The 25730-nt window shown below is 48.1% G+C and overlaps 1 protein-coding gene across 1 annotated transcript in view; it reads left to right on the plus strand.

Moving 5' to 3' along the window:
• Positions 1-1890: 1890 nt before the first annotated feature.
• The window catches only part of PDE6D (phosphodiesterase 6D), a 43142-nt gene continuing 19302 nt past the window's right edge, over positions 1891-25730 (plus strand). Inside the window, exon 1 of the mRNA XM_066621630.1 lies at positions 1891-2012. Within this exon, the coding sequence (XP_066477727.1) occupies positions 1963-2012 (50 nt within the window). The 5' untranslated portion in view covers positions 1891-1962. The remainder of the gene's footprint in view (positions 2013-25730) is intronic.

Consider the following 25730-nt stretch of genomic DNA (forward strand, 5'->3'; position numbering starts at 1 on the left):
GTGCCAGCTATTTAGCCAGTGCAGAGTAAAGTAGTCCCATGTTGAGCTGAGAGACCCAACATGGGGCTTTGGATCTGGTGGAGCTGAGCTCCCACGCATGAGTTTTGAATGCTTGTGCGCCTCACACAGTGGCAGCACTAGCTTCCCAAGGACTGCAGTAGGGAGGCTCTACCTCACCTGTCTCCCCACCCACTGCATGTCCCTGAGTAAAACAAACTTAATCTGGTTTGATGTTATGTTCAGGCTGGGCTGCAGGATGGAGGCGGCCTTGGTCGCCTTGATTGATGGCCTGTGCTGAGGACTAGACAGGGAGTGTGTCCCTGGACCCCTCAGTGCCACTTGACACCATTGACCACAGTGTCCCTCTGGACCAGCTGACTGCACGCTTCCTGGGAGTAAGCCTCAGAGAACACTGTGGGACTTGCACTGCAGCCCGCAAGTGAGGACCGCATTGCTGGTGTTGTGGCCTGGAGCCACGATGGTGGGGCTGTCGCTGCTGCCCTGGCATCGGGTATCCTCTGCTGCTCAGGCTGGCATTTCTGAAGTCTAGAACTGGACCCCGGCACTGCAAGGCCTGCAGTCTCTCCCAATAGATATACTGCAGGGATGGGCGTGTGGTGGGTGGGGAGGCAGGCGAAGCAGAGCCTCCCCACAGAGTCTGTGGAGACGTGCCACTGCGTGAGGCACTCAGGCACACTTGGTCTGGGAGTGCTTTTTGAAGGATCCTGGTGGGGAGGCTGTGCCTCCCCTGGTGGTGGTGCTGCCCTGTTCAGAATGACATTCCCCCAAACTCCTGTGGCTCACCTGCAGACTATCTGTGGCACACCAGCCTGCCATGGCACAGTACTTGAGAATTGCTTTTGTGTGTGTGTATACTTACATATACATGTGTATATATACAGGTCCAGCCTATTTACACACGGATTTTTTATACACAGATTTGACTCAACACGAATGGTCCCTGCAAATGAGAAGGAATGTGCTGATCCCTGGAGAAGGGGAAAATGCACCCCTTTAAAATCAGTTTAAGAAACTGAACAGTCCTTTAACAATAGCCTCCTTAATGAGAGGGGGGGGCAGCTGGCTGACAATCCAGCAATTGACAACCTCTCCCTCCCTTCCCTCTGAGCAAGTGAAAGAAGGGTGATCACTTTGCATTGGTGAAGGGAGGGACTGAGTGAAGCGCCTTTGTAAGCGCTTGGAGGAGGTCGAATTGATGATTGTCTTCTTACTGACTCTTACATCACAAAAGTCAGCAAGGTTTTTAAATCACTGGAGCAAAGAAACTTTGTTTTTTAAATTGATTTGCTATAGTGCTTTTTTGGCCATTCACATGAGGAACCCATGCAAATAATGAGGCTCAGCCTGTACTGTAATCTTAACACAAGTGCAAGAACTTTGCCAAAGCAGTTGCTACAGTATTCTCTCCCTACAGCTATCATGTAGGATGCTGCCTACCAGCCACTGCAGGCCAACAATACATCTATGAATGTATGTATATGTATACGTATATGTATACGTGTGTGTATATATATGTGTGTGTGGACATACACACACGCACATATACACACATATATATATGTACACAGACACTCATGGACATACACGCACACTACACAGTCTGCTGAGCCTGGGAGCCGCTCCCGCCGCCAGGGGGCGCTGTGGCCTCGCCCGCTCAGCCGGCGACAGAGCCTCCCCGCGCCTTCGCCTTCCGGCGCAGTTTGTCCCGCGGCGCCGCCGTCCCCGCCCCTGTTGCTGGGGCGCCCCTTTCTTAGCAACAGGCCGGGCCCGCCCCCGGCGTCCTCGCGCGCTGACTGGTCCGCGGCCCCGCCAGTCGGAGCGGTGGGCGGCAATTGGCTGGGCGGCGGGACAGAGGCGGCGGCTGGCAGAGCGGGTCAGCGGCGGGCGCAGCGGGCCGGGCCGGCGCGGGCCTGCGGAGGGGCCGGCGCGCGTCGCGGGAACATGTCGGGCCAGGAGGAGCGCGCCAAGGAGATCCTGAGGGGCTTCAAGCTGTATCCTGAGGGAAAGTGGGTGCCGGGGCCGACGCGGCAAGAAGGCTGGGCTCGCGCGGCGCTACACCCGCAATTACGGTCACGGGGGCCGCGGCTGATGCGGCAGCAGGGGCTGATGCGACGGTCGGGATCAGGTACTGCGTGCGGCGCTATACCTGCCGTATACCTGCCAGGCACATGCTTCCAGTGTGCCTGGAATTGCGGTAACGGGCGGCGACAGGGAGATACGTTAACGGGGGCTAATACCTCAACGGGGGCATGGCAATGGAATGCGGCAGTATACCTGGAAATACGGTCACGGGGCTAACGCGACCAGAAGGTGTGCTATGGGTGTGCGGCGCTATACCTGGCAATACGGTAACAGACCTGGCATTATGGTAAGGGGCGGTGATGGGGTAATGCGGCAGGAAGGGGGAAATACGTCGCCGAGGAGCGCGAGACCGGGAAATACGGTAGTGGGAGAGCGCAGGGCCGGTCCTGGCAGGGCTGCGGCTGCGGCTGGGGGTGGCATGTGGTGCCCACTGAGTGGCGGCGCAGTGTTGGGGTGAATACGGTACCTGTGCGGGAGGCGGCCTTCCTGGCGGGAGGGGGCCTGCTGCGTCTCGGCCTGGAGCTGCAGCCTCCCTGCCAGGGAGAGGTCCTGGTGAGGCTCGGCTGGATGAGGAGAGCCCACCGGTGTCCAGGAAGGCAGAGCCTTGCTGGGGCTGTGCTGGGGTGCCAGGGCAGGAGGCTGGCAGGAGGCTCCAGGCCAGGCAGTGGCGTAGCTGGAGGGGGGGCAGAGCACCAGTCTGGCAGGGGGTGGGTAAGCGGCCCCTCCCTTCGGAGCCATCCCCGGCGGGGGGGGGGAGCAAAACAGAGCTCCATTTTGCTGCCCCCACTGGGAATGGCTCCAAAGGGCGGGGCTGCTTGCCCACCCCCTGCCAGACTGCTGCTCTGCCCCCCTCCAGCTACGCCACCGGGGCCAGGCACCTGGTGTGCCCAGAGCTGCAGCAGTTGCAGTGCAGCTGAACAGATGGGCCCAGCTGCACAGTGACGGGGGGGGGGGCGCGTTCTCCAGCCAGCCTGTGCAGGACAGGCTCTTTCCTCCCAGAGAGACTTGCAACCCCAGACTGGGACCCATCCAGGCTACAGTTCTAGGCACACGTATCTACCAGTCTGCACCATCACCACAGTTGGCATAATCTGCTTCCAAGTCAACTTTAATAGACTTGTGCTGTTGGCACCAGTGGGGTGCAAAGCGCTAAGTTTTGCAGGGGGCCTCACCGCAGCGTCATTCGGTGAGCTGTTTCAGGCAGGGGAGGCAAATGCCTCAGTCTTGAGCTCCTGGCCCGGAATGGCACTGCTTGCACACTGCTGTGAGGCTCCCTGCAAAACTTAGTGCACTGCATCCCCTCCAGCTATGCTACTGGTTGGTACCATTCTGTTATTTCTTTTTCATTCCCTTCATTTGTTGAAGTTGTACCAACATGGGGAAGAATGCAGGAAACAAGACATGACATCCTGGACATTGACCCCAGGCACAGAGGGCTCTCCCAGACAAGAGTGTAGTACTTCCCATTTGGGCAGGGGAAGAGTGCATCCAAACTGAACTCCCAGAGGAGCTGTCGCCTTTCAGTACCTCCATCTCATAGGTACTGCTGGTTCTTTTGTGCAGCTGTGCTTGTGTGTCTTTGGTAGCATTTGGGAACTTCTTGTTTGGTGTTCAGGATAGGAAGAAAGAATCTCAGCACGGAATAGTTCTGTTGGGCAGAGATCACCTTCTAGAGCAGGGGTATCAAACTCATTTCATCCCCGGGGGGGCCACATTGGATTCATGACACCTGCTGAGGGCCAGTAGTGCACATCGTACTTGTATTAACAGACACTGACCGTAGAGTGGGTCCTCACTATTCACAACTATGTTATTGGCTATATCCAGCTAGCCCTATAATGCTGTTACTAACAACTGAACAATTTTGAAACAATAGAAATCAAAAAGCATCACTTTTGTACCATGATGTGATTGCTGTTTATGTTGTTACTTGCAAGTGACTGCAACCCTCAGAACAGCATTCACACTGAGCTGAGTACAATACTTTGGCTTGTTCATATGAATAGAGAAAACAGGAGTCAACAAGAGTAAGTTGTCCTAAACATGAACATAAATTCTTGCAGCAAAGGCTGCCAACTGGAGGTATTTTGAACTTGCAAAGTAGTAAAATGCTCCCACATCAACCACACTGAATTTACCCCTCAGTACAGAACTACACTGCATATCAACTGTAAATCAACTCCAGTGGGAGTTCTTATGGCACCTCATTCACCTGGGCAGAAAATGGGTTCAGCAACATAAATAATAATAATAATAATAATAATAATAATAAAACTTTATTTATATCCCGCCCTTCTCCCCAAAGGGACCCAGGGTGGCTAACAACATATAAAAGAGATTAAAACATAATTTCACAAACAGATAAAAACATATTAAAAACACATTAGCAGAACCCATAAAAACAGTAGTCAGATAAAAGTCAGAATAAAAGAGCATAAAACAGCAGAGGAATCAGGCCTGTAAAAAGCAACTAAAAGATGTATAAAAGATGTTAAAAAGGCCATGAAGTCAGAAGGCTTGGTTAAACAACAAGGTCTTCAGGCCTTGCCGAAAAGTCTCAAGAGAGGGAGCCATTCTCAAGTCAAGGGGAAGGGAGTTCCACAACGTTGGTGCCACTACTGAGAAGGCCCTATTTCTTGCCGCTGCCCCACGTAACTCCTTAGGCGGCGGCACTTGTAGAAAGGCCTTCTCTGATGACCTGAGAGGACGAGCCGGATTGTATGGGAGTAGGCGATCTCTAAGATAGCCTGGCCCAGAGCAGTATAGGGCTTTAAAGGTCAAAACCAGCACCTTGAATTGGGCCCGGAAACGAATGGGCAGCCAGTGTAGCCCCCGGAGAAGCGGACTGACAGAGTCAAACCGCCTAGCTCCAGTGACCACACGGGCCGCCGCATTCTGCACTAATTGCAGTTTCCGAACCGTCTTCAGGGGCAGCCCCACATAAAGCGCGTTACAATAATCTAACCTCGATGTCACCGTAGCATGGATCACCGTGGCCAGGTCTGCACAATCCAAGTACGGATGCAGCTGGCGCACCAGCCGAAGTTGAGCAAAGGCCCCCCCTAGCCACAGCCGCCACCTGGAAATCCAGGAGCAGCTGCAAGTCCAGGTGGACCCCCAAGCTGCGGACCTGCTCCTTCAGAGGGAGTGCAACCCCATTCAGAGCAAGCCGATAATCCAGCACCTGCATCAAGGATTTCCGAACCAGGAGAGCCTCTGTCTTACCCGGATTTAATTTCAGCTTGTTAGCCCCCATCCAGATCCTCACTGCTTCCAGACAGCGCTCCAGGCCCTCAACCGCCACCCTGGAGTCTGGAGGAAAGGAGAGATAAAGCTGGGTGTCATCAGCGTATTGATGACACCCCACTCCAAACCCCCGGATGACCTCTCCCAGCAGTTTCATGTAGATATTAAATAGCATGGGGGACAGAATTGAACCCTGCGGCACCCCGCACCTCAAAGGCCAGGGTGTCGAACAGTCATCCCCCAGCACCACCATCTGGGACCGACCTTCCAAGTAGGAGCGGAACCATGGCAAAACAGTGCCTCCAACTCCCAACTCGGCCAATCGGCCCAGAAGGATACCATGGTCGATGGTATCGAAAGCCGCCAAGAGGTCCAGCAGGACCAACAGGGACGCACTCCCCCTGTCCAGTCCCCGGCGTAGGTCATCCACCAAGGCAGTTTCCGTCCCAAAGCCAGGCCTGAAACCAGATTGAAAAAGATCCAGATAATCCGCTTCATCCAAGACCCTCTGGAGTTGGGCCGCCACCACCCGCTTAATTACCTTACCCAGAAACGGAATGTTGGAGACTGGCCAATAGTTGTTCAACACAGTGGAATCCAGGGAGGGCTTCTTCAGGAGGAGGCGAACCACCGCCCGCTTCAAAACAAGTGGCAACGTCCCCTCCCCCAAAAAAGAGTTGACCACCCTCCCCGTCCACTCAGCCAGTCCACCCCGGGCAGCTCTTATCAGCCAAGCTGGGCAAGGGTCAAACAGGCAGGCAGACGGCCTCACACTCCAAAGGAGTCTGTCCACATCCTCAGGCTGCACAAGCTGAAAAAAATCCCACAACACTGGACAAGCAGTTGCCAGGGGGACATCATCAGACATTGTCGATGTGGCATCCAAGTCGTAACGAATGCGATCGATTTAATCTGCAAAATGTTGCGCAAACACGTCACAGCGGCTGACCGTGTATTCCTCCTGGTCCACTGGCGGGGCCTGATGGAGGAGGCCCCGCACCACACGGAACAGCTCTGCCGGACGGCTACCAGCAGACGCAATGGTAGCAGAGAAGAATTATTTCTTCGCTGCTACCACCACCACGGAGTAGGCTCTATAAAAATTTACATTGCTACTTGCTTCCTGATGCCTGACATCTTTTAGCTTGGACCACAGCATCAAAGTTGGGAGCAAGTGCAGAGTGGTGGCAAACTTCAGTACAGCATTCACACTAGTAGTAGTTGGCAACCTTCAGTCTCAAAGACTCTGGTATCATGCTCAATGGTGGTTCTGGAACAGTGTCTAGTGTGGCTGAAAAGGCCGATTCGGGAGTGACAATCCCTTCCACACTGGGAGCAAGTGCAGTTTGTCCCTGGCCTGTCTCCCTGGCTATGGGCCTTCCTTCTTTGCCTCTTAGCCTCAGACTGTTGGCAAAGTGTCTCTTCAAACTGGGAAAGGCCATGCTGCACAGCCTGCCTCCAAGCGGGCCGCTCAGAGGCCAGGGTTTCCCACTTGTTGAGGTCCATCCCTAAGGCCTTCAGATCCCTCTTGCAGATGTTCTTGTATCGCAGCTGTGGTCTACCTGTAGGGCGCTTTCCTTGCACGAGTTCTCCATAGAGGAGATCCTTTGGGATCCGGCCATCATCCATTCTCACGACATGACCGAGCCAACGCAGGTGTCTCTGTTTCAGCAGTGCATACATGCTAGGGATTCCAGGACTGTGTTGTTTGGAACTTTGTCCTGCCAGGTGATGCCGAGAATGCATCGGAGGCAGTGCATGTGAAAAGCGTTCAGTTTCCTCTCCTGTTGTGAGCGAAGTGTCCATGACTCGCTGCAGTACAGAAGTGTACTCAGGACGCAAGCTCTGTAGACCTGGATCTTGGTATGTTCCGTCAGCTTCTTGTAGGACCAGACTCTCTTTGTGAGTCTGGAAAACGTGGTAGCTGCTTTACCGATGTGTTTTAAACATGCGAGCTAAACAAACGCACTCACACTGAGCTAAGTACAATACTTTGGCTTGTTCATATGAATAGAGAAAATAGCAGTTAACAAACTCAGGGTACAATCCTAACCAGGTCTACTCAGAAGTAAGTCCTATTTTCTTCAATGAAGCTTACTCTCAGGAAAGTGTGGTTAGGATTGCAGCCCAAGAAACTTATTTTGCAGAAATTGGGGCAGGCACACATGGCTAAGGGCAGGATCCTAACCAGGTCTACTCAGAAGTAAGTCCTATTTTCTTCAATGGGGCTTACTCGCAGGAAAGGGTGGTTAGGATTGCAGCCCAAGTAACTTACTTTGCAGAAATTGGGGCAGACACACATGCACATGGCTATGATTTTTTTTTTTTTTTTTACGGAAGAAAAGAGCAGGGGAAAAACAGCTGGCAGATTCACCTTTCTCAAAGTAGTGGAGAGAAGTAGCAGAGAGTGCTTGGAGGCACAAGGTGTGCTGGCTGGTGGGTACAGGAACTCCAAGGGGGGGTGAGGCAGGACCACTCCCTGGTGGCTGGTGCCGGGGGCTAAGCCCTGACGAGGAGTGCTCGCTGGTGGCTGGGGCCGAACACCAACCGCTCACTGGTGGCTGCAAAGCAGGAGCGCTGGTGCAGGGGGAGGGGCAAAGCCCCGAGGAGGAACTGTGCTGAGAGTTGCGAGGCAGGAGGGCACCTCATACCTCAGCTGCAGCGTGGGAAAGATGAGTGCGTGTTTCCAGGAGGTCTCATGTGAGCTCAAAGCCTATAAAAGCCCATGCGCAAACGCGAGGCTGGTACTCCTCACGGAGGAGGAGGGGGTGACGTTAAGGCCTGAAAAAGTCATTCTGATGGCTGAGGTTGCTGCACACAGCATCTACAGCCCTCAGAATTCTCCTCAAGACTCAGGGTGGGGTGGCCCTGGAACTCCCCCAGGATCACGTGGGCTGCACGTAAAGGCTGCGCGGCCCGTACCTTTGACACCCCTGTTCTAGAGAAACTCTCGGTTTTGCTGGCTGAAGTACTACTGCTAGCAACAAACTTGCACATATCCTCTCTAAGGGCCCAGTCCTATCCAACTTTCTAGCACTGGTGCAACCACAATGCAGCTCCGAGGTAATGGAACAAATGTTCCCATACCTTGAGGAGGCCTCAGTGACTGCTTCCCCACCACAGGATGCAGTGCACACCCCATTGGCACAGCTACACCGGCACTGGAAAATTGGATAGGATTGGGCTCTATGACCACTGCATAGAGTATCCAGGTCTTGGGCACACCCAGTTGGACCCTAACGTTTTTAGTTTGTGTAAACTGAAGCACTTGCATGTTGCATTGGTCTTGAAATTGCTCCAAGTTTTTAAAACAATCTCTTGGGAGTATGAAGAGCTGCCGATTTCAAAAGCCCTGCTGGTGTCCTGAAGGCAGTCGTGTAGCTTCCTAACGGCCCAGTCCTATCCCACTTTCCAGCCCTGGTGCAGCTGCAATGCAGCCCCAAGGTAAAAGAACAAATGTTCCATACCTTGAGGAGGTCTCTGTGAGTGCCTTGCCTCCGCAGGATACAGCACACACCCCATTGGCACAGTTGCACCGGTACTGGAAAATTGAATAGGATTGGGCCCTTAATCACGGCCTGAACCAGGCACTAGCTGCTCACCTGGGTGATTGTGGTGAGTTGCTTCTAGGTGACCAAGCAGAAAAGCATTGAAGAAGATGTTCATTTAAAAAAAAAAATGACTAACATGGCTAGGTGTGAGCAAGTGGACTAATAATTTTTTATATGTAAATTTAATTAAAATATTTACACTCCACCTTTCCCCTCCCTATCCTGAGGTAACTTAACAGTATTTTTTTTCTACATATCAGTAGAATGCAAAAGTAAAAGGAGGAGGGCAGGAGGTCTGGTCTAGAGGGTAGAGCCTCCATTTGCCTGAAGATTAACATCCACAAGGTCGCCAGTTCGAGGCCACCGGCACCGTGCGACCTTGAAGCAGCTGGCAAGCTGCAGCTGAGCTGTTCCATCTGCTCGGAGCGTGGGAGGATGGAGGCCAGAATGTGAAACCAGATCGGAGTGTAACATCTTGAATGTGGTGGTTCTTGAAAGAGAGAACCTTCTTTCAAATTGTAAAAATCCCTTTGGGGATTTAATAAGCCTGCCTGTGTAAACCGCCTTGAATAAAGTCTTGAATAAAGACCAAGAAAGGCGGTATATAAATACTGTATATTATATTATTATATTTTTGGTTTCTCATCCTCCTCTCAGGGCAGTTGGTGCTTCTCTCTGATTTTGTTGTCACAGTAACTCTTTGGCTTTAGCATCTGCAGTGCTGATCTCTGCTTTTGGCAGAAACTTCTGACCTCAGGCTTGGAGAAGAAACCAGGACTGGAAACAAGCTTGTTAGAGCAAAAGCTGTAACCTTCCATGCAAGCACTTAGATTATGGGGTCTGTTTGTAAGCTGCTTGGTTCATAAGTAAGTTGCTTGATTCTGGCATAGAGCTGCAGGGCCCAGCCTGTGCTGAGCATTACTTACTCAGGGTGCTGGGCAAACCATGCAAGTGGTCAGAAGGCAACTTGCTTCTTTGCCAGTCTTGACTTGGGGTTGGTTCGCCTTGAAGAGCTTCACAACCTCCGCTAACCTGGGGCTGACCAGCAGGGTGGCCACCCTGTCTTTCCTTTGGTCATTCTCAGCACGATGATCACTGGTCCTTTTGCTGGGAAGGTGCTTGACAAATTATTTGGGAGATGGACTTCTTCACCCCTCACATTTGTATGTGTGTGAGTAGGGGAGCATCTGTACAGCAGTGAATGCTAATCACTGGTGGTGATTGTCAACATACACCACCAGTTTTCAGATTTTCACAAAACTAGGTTGAGCTTTTCACCACATGCGAGACATTTCACTTTGGTTATAGATTGATAAGAAGTTGTTTATCTTATGTTAAGTCAAACGGGCTACAGTCTTGTCCACACTTACCTGGGAGCAAGCCCCATTGACTACCGAGCCCCACTGACTACTATTATTGACTACTATAATGGAACTACTGAGTTCCATTCATAGGATTGGACTCTCAGTCCTATCTTCTCTGGCAGGACTCTTCAGAGTCCTTTGCGAGGAATTGAACCTGAATCCATCTGTATACCAGTTGCCTGCTCCTACTACTGCTGTGTGGGTCTTTCCTCATTTCTTGCATCCATAAATTGAATAGAAAACCTATCTGGAGCAGGGTGTGTATTTTAATCGATGATAATGCTTCTTGGCATTTTTTTTAACATGCACACATGGTGTACTTTGCCAGTGATGCATCTTGGAGCGCTCCTAAAGAGGTTGTTAAGATTTGGGATACCTTTCATTTGACAAGCCTGCTGGAAATTTCTCCTGGGCAGAGTGTCATTGCAGAGAATGGGAGTTGCGTCATTGCTCTTCTTTTTCAAGGGGGCTGATGAATCTCAGTGGAGTTGTGCCCTTTAAGTGAACACTGACACTGCTTTCTTTGAGAAGATCGAGCTCTGCCGTTGAATTCAAGGCAAGCCCATGCTGAAGAATAGCTCGCTGCAAAGCTGAGCCCTTAATCTGACATAAGTCATCCACTAAAGTGCCTGACCGAAATGCTTCTGATGATTGCTATGAGCATGCGCTTGGTAATAAAGCAGATAATGCTGTTTCCCAAAATATTAGCAAAAACCGGATTAAGCAGATTCGGGCAACTCTTGTCTTTGGGATCGAGCACACAGAGTTGGCCACTTGAATTGCTCTGCTGGAAGTGATTTAAGGCCAGGCATTCAAATACTCTAGTGTTCTTCTCAGACTCTTTAGCACTGCAGCCTGCTTCTTAGAATGACAATCTATCAGGACCCACTTTGCTTTACTAGACTAAAAAAGAGAAAATAATACATATTAATAATTGTTGAGAAGAAACTTGGTTTTTCATGGTTTTCTTAAAGAAGAAAGCTGAGCAGAGGCTCAGGCTACAAGCTTTTCCCAAGCCTATGCTCTGGTGTCTTTGGTCTGCTCCAGGCTTCATCGCAATAATAGCATGACGTGATGAGGCCTGAAGCAAGCTGAAGACAGCAGAGGAAAGCCTCGGGCAAAAGCCCACCAGAGGTTGAACTCTACCAGAACAATATGGCTCATGTTGTTGGCTGAGGCTGCTGCAGCATCCGTGTTGAAGTCTGGATCACAGTGCCAGTACTTGGCATCAGTTGTGCCTTTGCATTAGTACTGGGAATCTCCAACTCTTATCCATTCTGAAACTGCTGAACTAGTGCACGATTAAAAGTGTTGGTCCAGTTGGACCTATTCAATCCTTAATGGCCCTGATACTCCTTTTAATCAAAGCCTCCCCTGAAAGATAGAGACTATATCAAAGGTGGTGCTTTCTGCTCCCTCCCCAGGATGTGACAGTTTAAAAGGAGCAAAGGAGGCAGATAGGCAGGCACTTTTTGCTGATGTTGTTTGAGCAATACAGGAGGGTTGATCTGAAATGGAGGCAGATGGGGATATCAAAGGGAAGCTGGAAGGGATTTGACTAAGAGCTGGAGAAACTTAGGAGTGCAAGACTGCTTTCTGGGAAACTGATGCTGCTGGTAAGCAGTGCTCTTGTTACTTACCTCCATCCAATACTGTCACAACGAGGCCCAGAGCAGGCCAAAGACAGCAGAGCAGAGGCTCAGGTGGCAGGTTTTTGGATTGCAACCACTAGTGGGTCTTGACCCACAGTTTTGGAACCGCTGCTCTAGTGCAGTACCAAAGGCAGGATAAAGAAACAGCGTGGTGACTGTTGGCTTGATGGTGTCAGCTCCTGGCTTAAAATGTGGACTTTTGAGCTTGATATATTTGGGTACCCAGAGTAAAATATGAAAATGGTGCTGTTATGTCTGCCTCTGACATCTAGCTCAATGTGTCTGGTTCTATGGTGGAAAAGACCTGGGTGTTTAATAGATGACAAGCTAAACGTGAGCAGGGAGTGTGGTGCAGTAGCAAAGAAGCCAAGTGCAACCTAGAGACACACCCACGGAAGTGCAGTCCCCAGATTTCGAAGTGATGGTGCTACTGTATTCTACTTTAGTCAGACCCCACTTGGAATATTGCGTTCCATTCTGAGCATTGCAGTTTGAGAAGAATAATGACAAACTGGAGCAGGTCCAGAAGAGGGTGACCAGGACAGTGAGGGTCTTGGAGACCATGTCCTATGAAGATAAATTGAAGGAGTTGGGCGTGTTTAGATTGGAGACAGTGTGGTGAAGGCACTCCCTATCTGTGTAAGGGCTGCATTGAGGACACCCTTATGTGAACTGAGTTTTATGCAAGTCAGAACTGAGCTGTTCAGTAGGATCCACCTGTGCTCGCCTCTCTGTAGAGCTCACCAGTCACTCTGCTCTGTAAGCTAGGATTGTTCCCCTTATGCCCCACGTATCCTCTTTCATTTTAAGAGCCCTTGTGGAGGATGGGATGAGACCCTTCCTCTGCATGGGCTCATTGACTGAAAGAGGATATGCAGGGTGCTCTGGGAATGATTCCAGCTTATAGAGCAAGGCATGAGTTGTAGAGTTGCGAGTGGCTCCTCCTGCACAGCCCAAACTTTATGTAAACTTGAAATTACGTCAGTCAAGGTTTAGTTGAGGAGTACTATGAGTCATCACTTAATGTCACTTTGTTATAAGTCATTTTGTTTTAAAGTTGTTGAGGGGAAATAATTGATTCCAGGCTGGGGCCAAATTTGTTTTTGGTTGCATAGAGGGGAGGATCAGGACACATTGCTGTAAAGGAGATTTCCATTAAACGTTAGGAAGGGCTACTTGACCATATGAAGTGTTTCGGCAATGGAACAGTCTGCCTTGGAAAATGGTAGTCTCCATTTTTGGAGGTCTTTAAGCAGAGGCTGGACAGCCACCAATTGGGGATGCTGTAGCTGTGGACAGCCTGATTAGTAGGGGTTGGACTTGGTGACCTTATAGATCCCTTCCAGCTCGGTGGTTCTAAATAGGGGTTCCCAGCTTATCTCTTTGCTTTTTACCTTGCAGGAGTTTCTGGCAGCTTGCTTGGGGTCCCTCTGGACTTCTTGTTGAGCCCTAGTGGGCTCCCTCCCTGTCCACTATTGCTGGCACCTTCTTGCCCACTTCTTCCCTCATCATAGTGTCTAGCCTTCTCATCTCTTTCTTCGTCCTCCATTCCTGATCGTTAGAAATGAAGGGGTGAGAAGGAAGTACAATCCTGCTGCTGCATCAGCGAAAGCACTGCTTGGAGTTGCAGCAGCTCCGGGAAGTGGGTACTTATTCTCAAAGACCTGTTTGCTCCTTTGTTATGGGGCAAGAGGATGCAGCAGGAACCCCTGCATTCCTAAGCAGTCTACTTAAGGGTGCCTTGTGGTAAAGTCAGCCCTTTGAACTTGTGTCTGCGTGTGTTGGGGGGGGATGGACGATGACCGCACTCTACCCTGGCTAGTGTTTGAAGCAGCTTGTGGCCTGTGTTGGCTATATAAAGTTAATCTACTTCAGGAGCATTGTTTTGGATTAAGGTTTTTGTTGAAGCAAACTATGTGGATTCCATTTTCGCCAAGGCACTTCACAATGGCCATGCCTGCTTTCTGAGTTACTGGTAAACAAAACTCACATGAAAGGGTGGGCAGAGCTGAATGACTCTGAGGCCAGGGCTGAAAAACGCTTCTCCAAGATGCAATACCTCAGGATCCTCTGCGGCATATGGGTTGTGGTTTGCCTGAGGAAATGTAAGTGGGCTCTACAACTGGGCCCACTCACAATTTTTCTGCACTTTCAGATAGAATCCATCAAGCGCAGATGAGAATAGAGCAGTGGAACATTCCTGGGTGGCTTGAACTAGAATGCCCACACCTGCCTTCAGTTTGTGGTTGCCATCCTCACATTCTAAGCTTTGCTGGACTTGGAGCAAGCTGGTGAGATCCTGCTGGTTACTTGATTACTACCTGGCTTCCTCTCTGCTCTCCCTGCCCTCTTTAGAGGTGGAAGGCTAAGCTTCCATCCTGCAAAATGGGACTCTTCTTCCCCTGCTTTCTGTCTTCTTCAGGGGAGCGGAATGTCATTACTGAAGGCCTTGCACTCTTGATGCTCTAGTTTGCTTCCCAACTCTGCCTCTGGCACAGGAAACACAGGACCCTGTTGTTCAGGAATGTGTAAGGTGGCAGGGCTGGCATGGCACCAGAAACAGCTGTCACTGGATGGTTCACAAATAAGTACTACTGTGAGCTGTTGTCTTTTCAGGAGCAGTCTAGCTGTTGCTGTGTTAGTTTTCCTGGCACATTCAGACTTAACTTTCAGCGTAACATTTGCAAGTGCTAAATGCGTCTCTTTGGTTTATGAAGGGGTTGGTTTCTTTGATTGCAAAGAGCCCTGTGTTGGCCCAAGAGAATGCCGTGCCCCATTTGAATGTTGTATTCAGCTGGGCTTTTCAGTATGTGCCATTGTCTGTTCTGAAGTGTTGGTTCAAATTTTTAGGTGAATCCTCTTATGAACAAGGATGTGGAAATGAAGTATGCTGTGTGACCAGCAAGGAACTTTTGAGCCTTTAGTCTGCAGGGTTCTTACGCCGCTCACTTTTCTGTTCATCCTACTTCTTTCCATTTTCTTCTCTCCCCGACAATCCAGGCTGCAAATCCTTTTTTTTTTTTTTGCAACTGCTTGCCCCAATCCTTAAAGCCTGAAGAGGCTGTTAGTAGCCCAACTGTGTTGCTCTGCTGAACAAGCTCCCCAAGCCAGGCTGTTGTTTCTCTGGCAGAGCAGCATGTACCAGGTTCAGCAATTGTGACGGTTTGTGGTGGTGGGGTTGGCCCCCTCCTGTGCATTGCACTCCATTGCCTCCTGACATTAAAACAACTGAGCCAATGGCAGCCAGTTGTAGACCTGATGTGAAGCAAAGCAGGTTAATCTTGTTAGCCAGAGTAACCTAGATCCATGGTGACATCAGATCAGAACAATTTAGGCAATGGCCATGAAAGGCAGACCCTTGTGGCTCTCTGTGGGTGGGGCAGAGGCCCAAGTGCTCAACCTCCTGTGTGTGGTTAGTGAAGTAGGTTTATTTAAAACATTTTTATCCTGCCTTTCCTCCCAAATAAATGGAATGCCCAAAGTGGCTAACATCATAACTGCATGTTATAATAAAATCTAAATGATAAACATGCAGCAAATAACAGCAGAAGGAGTAAAAGAGAACACAGTGAAATCCATCAAAAGCAGCAGCAGAGCAAAGGGCATAAGAGCAGTTTCTTTAGCTTGAATTATTGCAACCCAGGCAAAAGCTAAACAGCTACTAAAGCAACAAAAAAACCAAAGGTGGAAAGTTGGATAGCACAGAGAAGTCTTGCGCTCCTGCTGGAAGCTTAATGGGGAGAGCACAGATCTCAATTTGAAAGACAGTTCCAGAACTGTGACACTGCTACTGAGAAAGCTCTGCTCCTTGTGGCTGCCAGCCTGGTCTCCGCCAGGGACGGCACATGCAGAAGAGCCCCCTCTGACCACCCAATGGAATGGGCCAACTTCAGTCCCAAACCTCAAGGACTTTAACGGTCAAAACCAGCACCTTGAATGGTCCCTGGAAACAAACTGGCAGCCGGTGAAGCTGTTGGAGCAGCAGTTCAGCAGAGCCAAATCGCCATGTCCCAGCCACCTTGTCCTGCATGGTCTCCAGGTACTGTTCCTCAAGTGTTTCATTCTGTGCAGTTTGAGAAGATGGAGGTGGAGGGTGGTTCTTGCTCAACAACTAGCTGCAGTGAGAAAGAAAAATCTGGTTGTTTGGAAGCCTAGAGAATTTCTGGGGATTGGAAAATTACCTTGATGTCTTGCTTAATGAAGATCATGTTAGAGTTTTCAACTGGAAAAGAGGGCGTGTAGGTTGAGACATGATTCTTACAATACTAGTTGCAAGTAAATGCCAAGGCAGGGGCAAGTTCCCCTCCCCATGCAGAGAGATCTGTGACAGTGAAAGTTCACCACTTTAGCAGAACTGTTTAAGAAGCATCAAAAGAAGAACTTCAGTTGTCTGTGGGGACTGATATGACACACATGCCCATGCTAAGAGCTGCTTGCACAAGTGCCTCTGGCCCCATCTCCCCACGGTCCAGCTACCCATCGTTGATAGACCTCTGGAACAAGGGACAGCTTGAGCAAATCCCTTTTGGGAAGAATCCCTCTTTCATCTTGTACTCCTTCAGCAGTTTATTATGAGGCTTTGTATCAGACAATACAAATGATACTTTAGTGTAGATCTGGGTGTGATTTATGTAGTGGTATCCTGTGTGTAATAATAATAATAATAATAATACAGGTATTTATATACCGCCTTTCTTGGTCGTCAGATTTTTCCTCAGACTTTAATTCAAGGCGGTTTACATAGGCAGGCTGTTTAAATCCCTGTAGGGATTTTTACAATTAAAGAAAGGTTCTATCTTTCAAGAACCACACAACATTTCAGATGGAACTTTTGCGGTCTGTTATCACTTTCTGGCCTCCTCCCACACATGCTGACAAGCAACTCCTTCCAAAGAGCAGGTGGAATAACTCGGCTCAGCTTGTCAGCTGCTTCAAGATCTCGATGTTCATGGTGCTGGTGTCCTCGAACTGGTGACCTTCAGATGTTATCTTCAGGCAGTTGGAGGCTCAACCCTCTAGACCAGACCTCCTGCCCAGTATTAGTAGTTTGCTGTCTCTGGGCCCCAGGGTTTGCATGCTTCTGTGTATACTGTACATGCACATTTCTGCCTCTGTTTGGGTTTGCCCTCTGTTGGTTGTGTAACCCCACTGTTTGTTCATACAAACATTTTTGGAGTTCTTTTGAGGGATTCCTGATACCTTTACAGCAGGGTGATTTAAATCTTTTCTTTTTGTGTTTCATACGCTTGTGGGTATTCTTGCTGCCACCACAAATGGCAGTTTGCATGGGAGAAGGTGACTCTGCTGCAGAGAGGCAGTGGCGTAGCTAGAGGGGGTGCAGAGCACCAAGTTTTGCAGGGAGCCTCAGCGTGGTGTCCTACCCTTCAGAGCTAGGCATATGCCTCCGTTTTGCTCTCCCCTCTTGGAACGGCTCTGAAGGGGAGGGACTGTTTGCACACCACAGTGAGGCTTCCTGATGGTGATGTGATGATGTACTGGTTGGATAGGGGTTGATTTTGTGTAGAATTGTGACTGTATAACTTCTCAGTTCTGCTACAGAACCAAGCCACTGACATATTTGCAAGTGTAACTCATGCTCCTTGCAGCCTCTGAATATAAGTCACTCAGAGAGATTGGGAACCCAGGAAGAAATTATAGGAGTAACTAATTTTGAAGTAATTCTGTTCTCTTGCATAGTGAGAGATTTTGACTCTGCCTTTCTGCAGTGTGTCTGCCTCTCCCAGCGCAGAAAATTTAAAATAAGAGTTCCCAAAAATTAAAACTAGAAACCAGCAGCACCAAAGCGAAAACAATCTGCAGAACCCTCCATCAGTGTTTGCCAAGCTGTGGGTCAGGACTTTGTTTTTGCTGCGTTACAAAACAGATAAGGAAATATATTGAGCCCTATGGAAAATGAAATTGAGCCACACATGTATGTGTACTCATTAGGTGACCATGCCTCAGCTCTTATCAAAGGCCATGTAAAAGGGAATGTTAGGCCACCATAAATATCCTGATCAGATGAATGTGGAACTCAGCAAATGCTCCAGAAGGTGGTGCCCCCATAGTTAAAATGATAAAAACAGAGGCTTGATTGGCTGGTAAAGTGAAACTCTTTTGTAGTCTCAAAGCTAGGTGGGTCCCAACAGAGTGTCTTTTTAGAAAGTGGGTCCCAGTGCTAAAAAGTTTGGGAACCAGTCCCCTAGATGTTACTTAGCAATTACGTTACTGTGAACATAAGAAGCCACCTGCTATTGAGTTGGGCTATTGATCTTTCTAGGACCATATTAGCTCTGCTGAGTAGCAGGGATTCAGCAAGGTTTCAGACCCTTTCCCCAAAGAGAGGTCTGCAAGTTCATGGGCAAAACTGGCAAAATCGCAAGCACCAAAGAAGGGACCAAGTAGGATTTTAATTGGCTGGTGGTTGGGTCCAGCAAGGTTTCCTTCTACATTAACAGCAGGAATAATTAAATAGATTGGCGGAGACGTGCACAGTTAATACGGGATGCAGAGATTAGGTTGTTTTGGGGTAGGATTAATTTTTTTAAAATGCATGGTATACAAGCCAGCCATATTGTCGCCGATGTTCTTCCTCGGGAGTAGCAGGTGCTGGCTCTGAGAGAGGCAGCCTATCCTGCTTTGTCAGCAAATAGCAGCTGGTTTCTTTGTTGTCCTTGGCTTTCAGGGAACACTTGTCTCCATCAGTCGGCGAGCTGATCTGAATTTTTATTTTGCTCATTAAATGCAGCAATGGCATTACTGCTAGGGTGCGGCAAGAGTTGGCTGTGAAATTTCATTGAGATAAATTCATAATGAGAAGCGCTCGTTTGCATTCCCGAGGCTTTTGTGGAATCCAGACGTATGTGGGGAATTGGTTGAAGCTGCATGTTAAATACATGTCTTGGAATTATTTTAATACACTGGCATAGCAAGATAAAGAGTTTCCACCTTGACTTTTTTTTTGCTTTGTTAAATGTGTGAGTGTAAATGCCTGGTGTCCCTGGGAGAGATGGAGGCAGAAGGAAAACTGGGAGAAGGCTGTGTGATCTTTCCTGTCGCTGCTGCAATAGTTAGATTTTGCACCTACGACAGATCCTTATGGACTCATTAGTATCCCTGCCGCAACATCACTGCTTCTCTGGCGGGCTCCCAGAAGGCAGTTCTGGCACTGGCAGGGGAAAAAGCAGTTCCAGGTGTCAAGATCTTGCTGTATATCTTGAACTACTTCAGCATTGAGCTTAATTTGCGGGAGGAGACCAGCATCTACCTGGCAATGTATCTCTTTGGCCCATGTCTAACTGCCTTATTTTAAAACAATGCAAATCCTCCTTGGCTCCTATTGCCTTGGTAGCAATGTGCCACTGTTGACTGAGACAAGCAGATCTCCCTGGTGAGATTAGCTTTCTTACTTTTTCTCCCAGGTGCCCTGAGAATCTGTGAAAGGGGGTGTATATATTTGTTGTGGATCTGCCAGGTGTGTAGTGAGAGAAACAAAGTCATAAATGTATGCTGTGTGATTGGAACAAAAGGCAGAGGATTAATTTGTGATAGTCTGCCCCCCCCCGGGGGCTGGGGGATCTAGCTCCTAGATGTGGCTTGGGTTCACTTGTATGTACCCCTATGGGATTTCACAATCTAGATTACCCTACAGGAGCAAAGAATACCATTGTATTTTCTGAAAACAACCCAAAAATCTTGTTCTGCTTTAATTAAGACAACAGATTTTTTTTAGTGGACTAAACTCTCCTTTGTGCTCTAACAAAGTGTTGTCGTCGGCAGGTGTAGATGTGTATATGTACGTGCACACACTGTAAATGGTAGGGCCATGGCATCACAATTTCATGCAATGTAAGAGGAAGCAGAGGTGAAATGTATGCAAGAGAAGCAGTTCCCCTCTGCAGCAGCCGTAAGCAGTGATCGAACTGTTCTTCTAGTCATGCTGTTCTAACTTAACACATGTAATGCAAAAGCAACTCCTGGGTCTGATAAAGTCTGAACTGAATATATCAAATTTGCTGATAACTGTTATCATGATATAACTAGACAAGTTGTATTCCTGCCAATTACCACTGTTGAGTGAGTCACTCTACTCTTGCCTTGTATAAATGTGGCCTCTTATAATTGAGACCAGGCCCTTTGGCCCCACTGTTTGCACTTGTGTTTTCCTCTGCAGCTGTGTGTATGTGTGTGTGTGGGGGGGCATGGATAGAAATAAAATGAAGTGTGGACAGTTCTTTATGCGTCTGATGAAGGAGTCCATGAAGTCGCCTGCTGCAATAAATTGGTCTTTAAGGTGCCAGAAGATGCTCTTTAATCATGGCTAGCCTGTGCATGAAGTGGTGATGTCAATTGGGGGAGTGCAACAGACTGATTGCCTTTTACCCCGAGTCTACCATAGCCTCCGTCCAGCCAAGTGCAGACAGTCTGCTTCCCCCTTGCTAAAAGTGGGTCAAAAGACATTAGTCTGCCTCCCAACCTTCTCAGCTCCTTCCTTTGTGCAGTCCCTTTAAACACAGCAGGAAATAGGACTACAGGTGCTATTCCAGTGCAATGCTACAGGTGGTTCCAGTGGTTTTGCAATTTCTGTTTTGGTTAAGGAGACTGCAAGAGAAAGGGTAGGGTGTGCACAGAATTGAGCCTGCTTCAGTTGGCATGGGCTTGGCTTGGTTCTGGTGTTAGCTCCAGCAGACAGCTAGCCCTCTGGAATTGGCCTTATATGTTCAATTGACTTTAGACCAAGGATGGCCAACTGGCAGCCCACAGGCTGCGTTCAGCCCCTGGAACAAGTAACCCTTGCTGGACCTACTACAGCTTGATCAAAATTTAATAGACAGTTTGTGGCAGCTTCACTTGTCAGAAAAATGTGTCTACCCACATCATTAGAGATGAGTTTCTGCTTGCCCATTTAGAATAGTTATATGCCACTTTTAAACAAAAAGCTATGAGTAGTTCACACAGCAAAGGAATGAAATGGGAATCACAATCTAAAAAGACATAGAGGAGACAGCAGAAAAGGGAGAGGAAAACATCAATTGTTCATTCAGGAGTTACAGGAATGGAGTACGCATCTAAAGCTGCCTTATACAAAGTGAGACCTCTGGTCCATCTCACTTAATACTGACCACCTTGCTGGTAGCTGTTCTCCAGGGTTTTGGTTCCTGCTCTATATGCAGGTACTCTGAATGGAACACAAGACCTTTTGCATGCAAAGCAGATGCTCTGCTATTGAGTCATGGATCTTTCATTGAAGTCCTTGTTTCTTGATGGTGCCAACTTCACAAGAGAGCTCAACCATCTGCGACAGGGTTGGAATAGGTGGCAAAGTACATATGCCGCTTGCCTATGAAATAGAGGGGTCCCCCAAGCATATTATATATAAATGTAAAAATTTCTGGGTGCATAAAATTTCTGGGTGCTATACAAAGTTAGAAACTATAGAATCCTGTCCTCAGACCTGCAGTCTTAATAGCATGACATATCAGAGAGGACAAGGAAAGAAAATCATGAAAAGTCAGAGCGAATAACTGTCAGGGGCCACTGGAAAGGTAGCTTTCTTTGCATGAGCAGAGTGGCAGGCTGCCACTATGGTTCAAGAAGGCCAACAGAAAGTACCTGTTCCCCCCCCTTCTGTTACCAGATGTGTTTGGTCCTCTCTAAGCAGGTGTGAACTCTAAACCTGGGAAATTACTCAAAATAAGACTGAATACAGCAATTCTGAGTAATTTGATCTGTTGCAGGGGATAAGGCCCAAAGTGGGCTGAAGGTCAACAGAATGTATTTGGAAAGAGTACTTAAGCAGGCAGCTTTGCAATGCTTTTAGTTATGCCCAAATCTTAACTAGAAAGTGCTTCATGCCAGAGAAGAGGTGGGAGCAAGAGAATGGAAAGAGAAGAGTTAATGGGGGTCTTTTTATCTCCAGAGCAGAAAATCTAAATGGTATCTCTGTGTAATAAGACATTTTAAATGTTTTGTTCACATACGAGCAGGAGGGCTAACAAAACCCTAAGCTAGGTGCCTGAGGAAACCAGAAGACTCAAAGCTTTATGCAGATGATCTCAGGAAGTTCCAGAAGATGGGAGCTTGCAAAAGACATAGCAGTCATCTTGCCCAGGGTAGGCAAACAAGTTATTGGCATAGATAATGGATGTAAACAACATGGCAGCTTTGGATATGCTTTTTTTGCAAGAGTCCACGGATATTCCTCCATCTTTTTCTCCAGGATATCAATACACACATCTCCCGACTTCTTTCTCCGAGTGTCCGTTTTGTTTAGAGAAGACAGCCTAGTCAGATACCATCTTGGGTGGCCAGCATGACTTCACCTCAAGAAACTCTTCTTTGTCATCCCACCTTCACTAGTGCTGTGCCCTGACCAATCAAAATAGTCAGCTCTTGGATCTTTAAGGATAAGAACGCTTGTCTTTGACCTTGTCTGGATGCTGGGGTGTGCTGCTGATCCTGTGAATGTGTTACCCATTTGCACAGTGTGACCATACCTTGAAGTCGGAGCAGAAATCATGTAATACTTGGAAGTGAAGTCATTGGATCTTCAGCCAAGATAATTCCTCCTCTAAAAGCAGACCCATGATGACTGAATCCCAGACACTTCTATCCTGATCTTGCTACTAGGGTCCTCAACTTTCACTAGTCCTGACATACAACTCCCCTGTCTAGTTCATAAAGAATTAGATGCAGTGTTCCAACTTTTTCCTGCAAAGATCATTTGCACCTTTTCTCAAACAAGAACAGATAGCTGTAAGCCACTTGGCTCCACTACAATAGATAGTACAAATCAACATGCAAGAGACATTGTATTTGGAATTCTGATTCTAGATACACTGGTTCTCTTTTAAAGTTTACTGAGATAACCTACAGGGAAATTAGCTAGCGTCCAGAATGACTAAAAAAGTTTAGATTCTCTGATCTGCAGGAAGATGCAGGCTAGATCTACATGTAAAAGAAACAAAAAGTGCAGAGACGGGGTCTGCAAAGGACCCTGTCAGAACACAACTGTTCCCAGCTGCACCCCACAGCCTGGGTGCCCTACACATGCATCTGAACCAATCCGTGGAACATGCAAGGCTTAATCACTGAAAATGGGAGGCTACCTGGTTTGTAGGAGGGTCTCTGGTAAATGTGTTATTTCCAATGTGTATGTTTTCAGCTACTGATCCGTATCTGATAATACAGTGATGACCAGAAACTGGCAGTTGCTTGAGCTTTCACAGCCAGCTAGCTGCCTTCCTTCCCACCTTGCCAGCCCCACAAGGCATTCTAATACAGACCTGCCTTTTGCCACCATTATTCAATTTTTTTCAAGTACCCCTAAAGGTCCTGGCAAGTACCCCTGGGGCTACACGCACCCCAGGTTGGGAACCACTATTCTAGAACAGGGGTCTCTAAACCTTTCGACCAAAGGGCCGTATCAAATATCTGGCACAGTGTCGAGGGCCGGAAAAAGAAATTAAATATTTAGTAGTATTGGCAACCTTCAGTCTCGAAAGACTATGATATCGCGCTCTGAAAGGTGGGAAAGGCGCTCTGAAAGGTGAAAAATTAAATATAAAATTTAAATAAATACATTAGAGATGCAACTTAGATGAATGAATAAATGAATGACCTCAAATGTCCAGGACTTCTCCAAGCACGGACACAGCCCAAGAAATAAAGCACACATTTAAATGGACTTCCCACCCCACAAGCACAACTCTGGTTGTGTTTGATCACCTGTGGCAGAGGCTCTTGGGATCAGAGGCTGGCCGCGGGCCGGATAGAGGCTCACTGTGGGCCGCACCTGGCCCCTGGGCCGGGGTTTGGAGACCCCTGTTCTAGATGAATGGTAGCTAGGAAGAGTTTTGTACTACTTGTTCCCTGCCACTTCTGTTAAAGGAATACCCACCACTTTCTCCTTTTCCCTCTGGCAACTGCCTGTATGTGTCTAACTGTAGCCTTTGAACTTCTTTGGAGGGGAGCAGCTGCTGAGATCCAGCTAGGATTGCTGAAGCTTTCTGAGTAACTCTCTGCTTGGCCGTGGCCAGCAACCCCAAGAAACGGTCTTCAGCTTCCTAGTTCTGCCAAAGTCTCTAAATTTGCCCTGTGGTGCCAGGAATGTTGGAAGTTTTGAAATGGGTTGGATGCAGACTTGGAAAAACTCTCTGGCGCTGCAGAGAAGAAGTGCTGAGAAAGCTCAAGTAGGCTAGGAGCAGGTCTGTCTGGCAATGCATATTCCTTACAAAGATGAAGAGGAAGCAGGCCCATGGATGTGCTGCTGAATACACAGTAAAGGGAATTAGCTGGGCAGTGGTGCTGGGAATAGTTAGCAGGGGAAGAACGGTGACTTCTTTTGCACTTGATGCATAGCCAAGGCTGGAAATCTGATGCTGAGACTTTGGAGGCTGAGTAATCAGAATCTTTTGAATTCCACCCTATGTGGGGCCAGTGTCTAAATGTTGGGCAGAAGTTGGTGTTGTGTTGGGGAAAGATTCTTTTTTCCTTTTCCCTTTCTAGTCAGCTTGCGTCATCCTTGCCTTCCCATGTCTAAATATACAAGGCTGGAAAAATTCCAGGCGTCTGGGCTCTGAAAAACTTGGTACCCTTGCCAAGGGTATTGCCAAGGGAATTTGAAATATGTTTCCGGCATGTTGCATTTTCTCTGCATTCACTTGGTTTGAATTGTGCCAAGATACAGTCAGTTCTCTCTATATGTGAATTCACTATGTGTGAATTCTCTTATCCACAAGGGGCAGAATCGCTACCTTCTCTCATTATCTGCACCTCTGTTCTCATTATCTGCTATGCAGGACTTTCCGAAGGTTGCAGAGACCTTCAGTATGGCACCTGTGGCCAGCAGAAGCTTCAACTGGTCATTTCAAAGGTCATTTCTGCACAGGTTGCTGGAGCCATTCTTAAGGTCCCTGCAGCATTCAGAGATATTTTGGTACTCTGCTGCCTTTCTGAGGGTTCTTGCGATGGCAGAGAAGGTACCCCTTTCTCCCTAGGGTACCACTTGTACCTCACTCCATTGATTCTGCAAATTCACTATCTGCGAGGGTTTCCAGGAACCTGACACTAGTGGTTATCAAGAACCGACTGTAACTGGGTTGACCTTTGAAATGTTTGAGCAGGGTCTGGCTGCTCTATGGCAGGGGAGCTTCTAGCTAACAGATAAGGCCTCATATCTGGGCAGGAGCCAAAGAACCAAGAAGCTTGTTCCTGAGACTCCTTTTAGTTTAGCAAGTTTAAAACCCCTTTAAATTTAGGGTTTTTCCCCCCACACAAGAGCCCCTCCCCATGATTTTTTCCCCTTTCTAATAAACACCAATGTGTTTCTATTTTTTAATTGATTGTTCTCTCACTTGCTTCAGTATCTCAAAAGGGCACTGAAGTTGATTGCACTGAGCTTTTCATAATTGACAGATCTATTTAAATCAAACACGCACATGGTGTAGTCAATAGAATATTGAACTTGAACATGCTTAAGAGACCTGGGTTCAAATGAGAACAAAACGGCTACTATTATAATGCCATTGTACAAATCAATGGTAAGGCCACACCTGGAGTATTGTGTCCAGTTCTGGCTGCCACATCTCAAAAAGGACATAGTGGAAATGGAAAAGGTGCAAAAGAGAGCGACTAAGATGATTATGGGGCTGGGGCACCTTCCTTATGAGGAAAGGCTACGGCATTTGGGCCTCTTCAGTCTAGAAAGGAGACGCCTGAGGGGGGACATGATTGAGACATACAAAATTATGCAGGGGATGGACCAAGCGGATAGAGAGATGCTCTTTACACTCTCACATAACACCAGAACCAGG

Source organism: Tiliqua scincoides, chromosome 3 (genome assembly GCF_035046505.1).
Source record: "Tiliqua scincoides isolate rTilSci1 chromosome 3, rTilSci1.hap2, whole genome shotgun sequence".
In the NCBI taxonomy this organism is placed as follows: Eukaryota; Metazoa; Chordata; class Lepidosauria; order Squamata; family Scincidae; genus Tiliqua; species Tiliqua scincoides.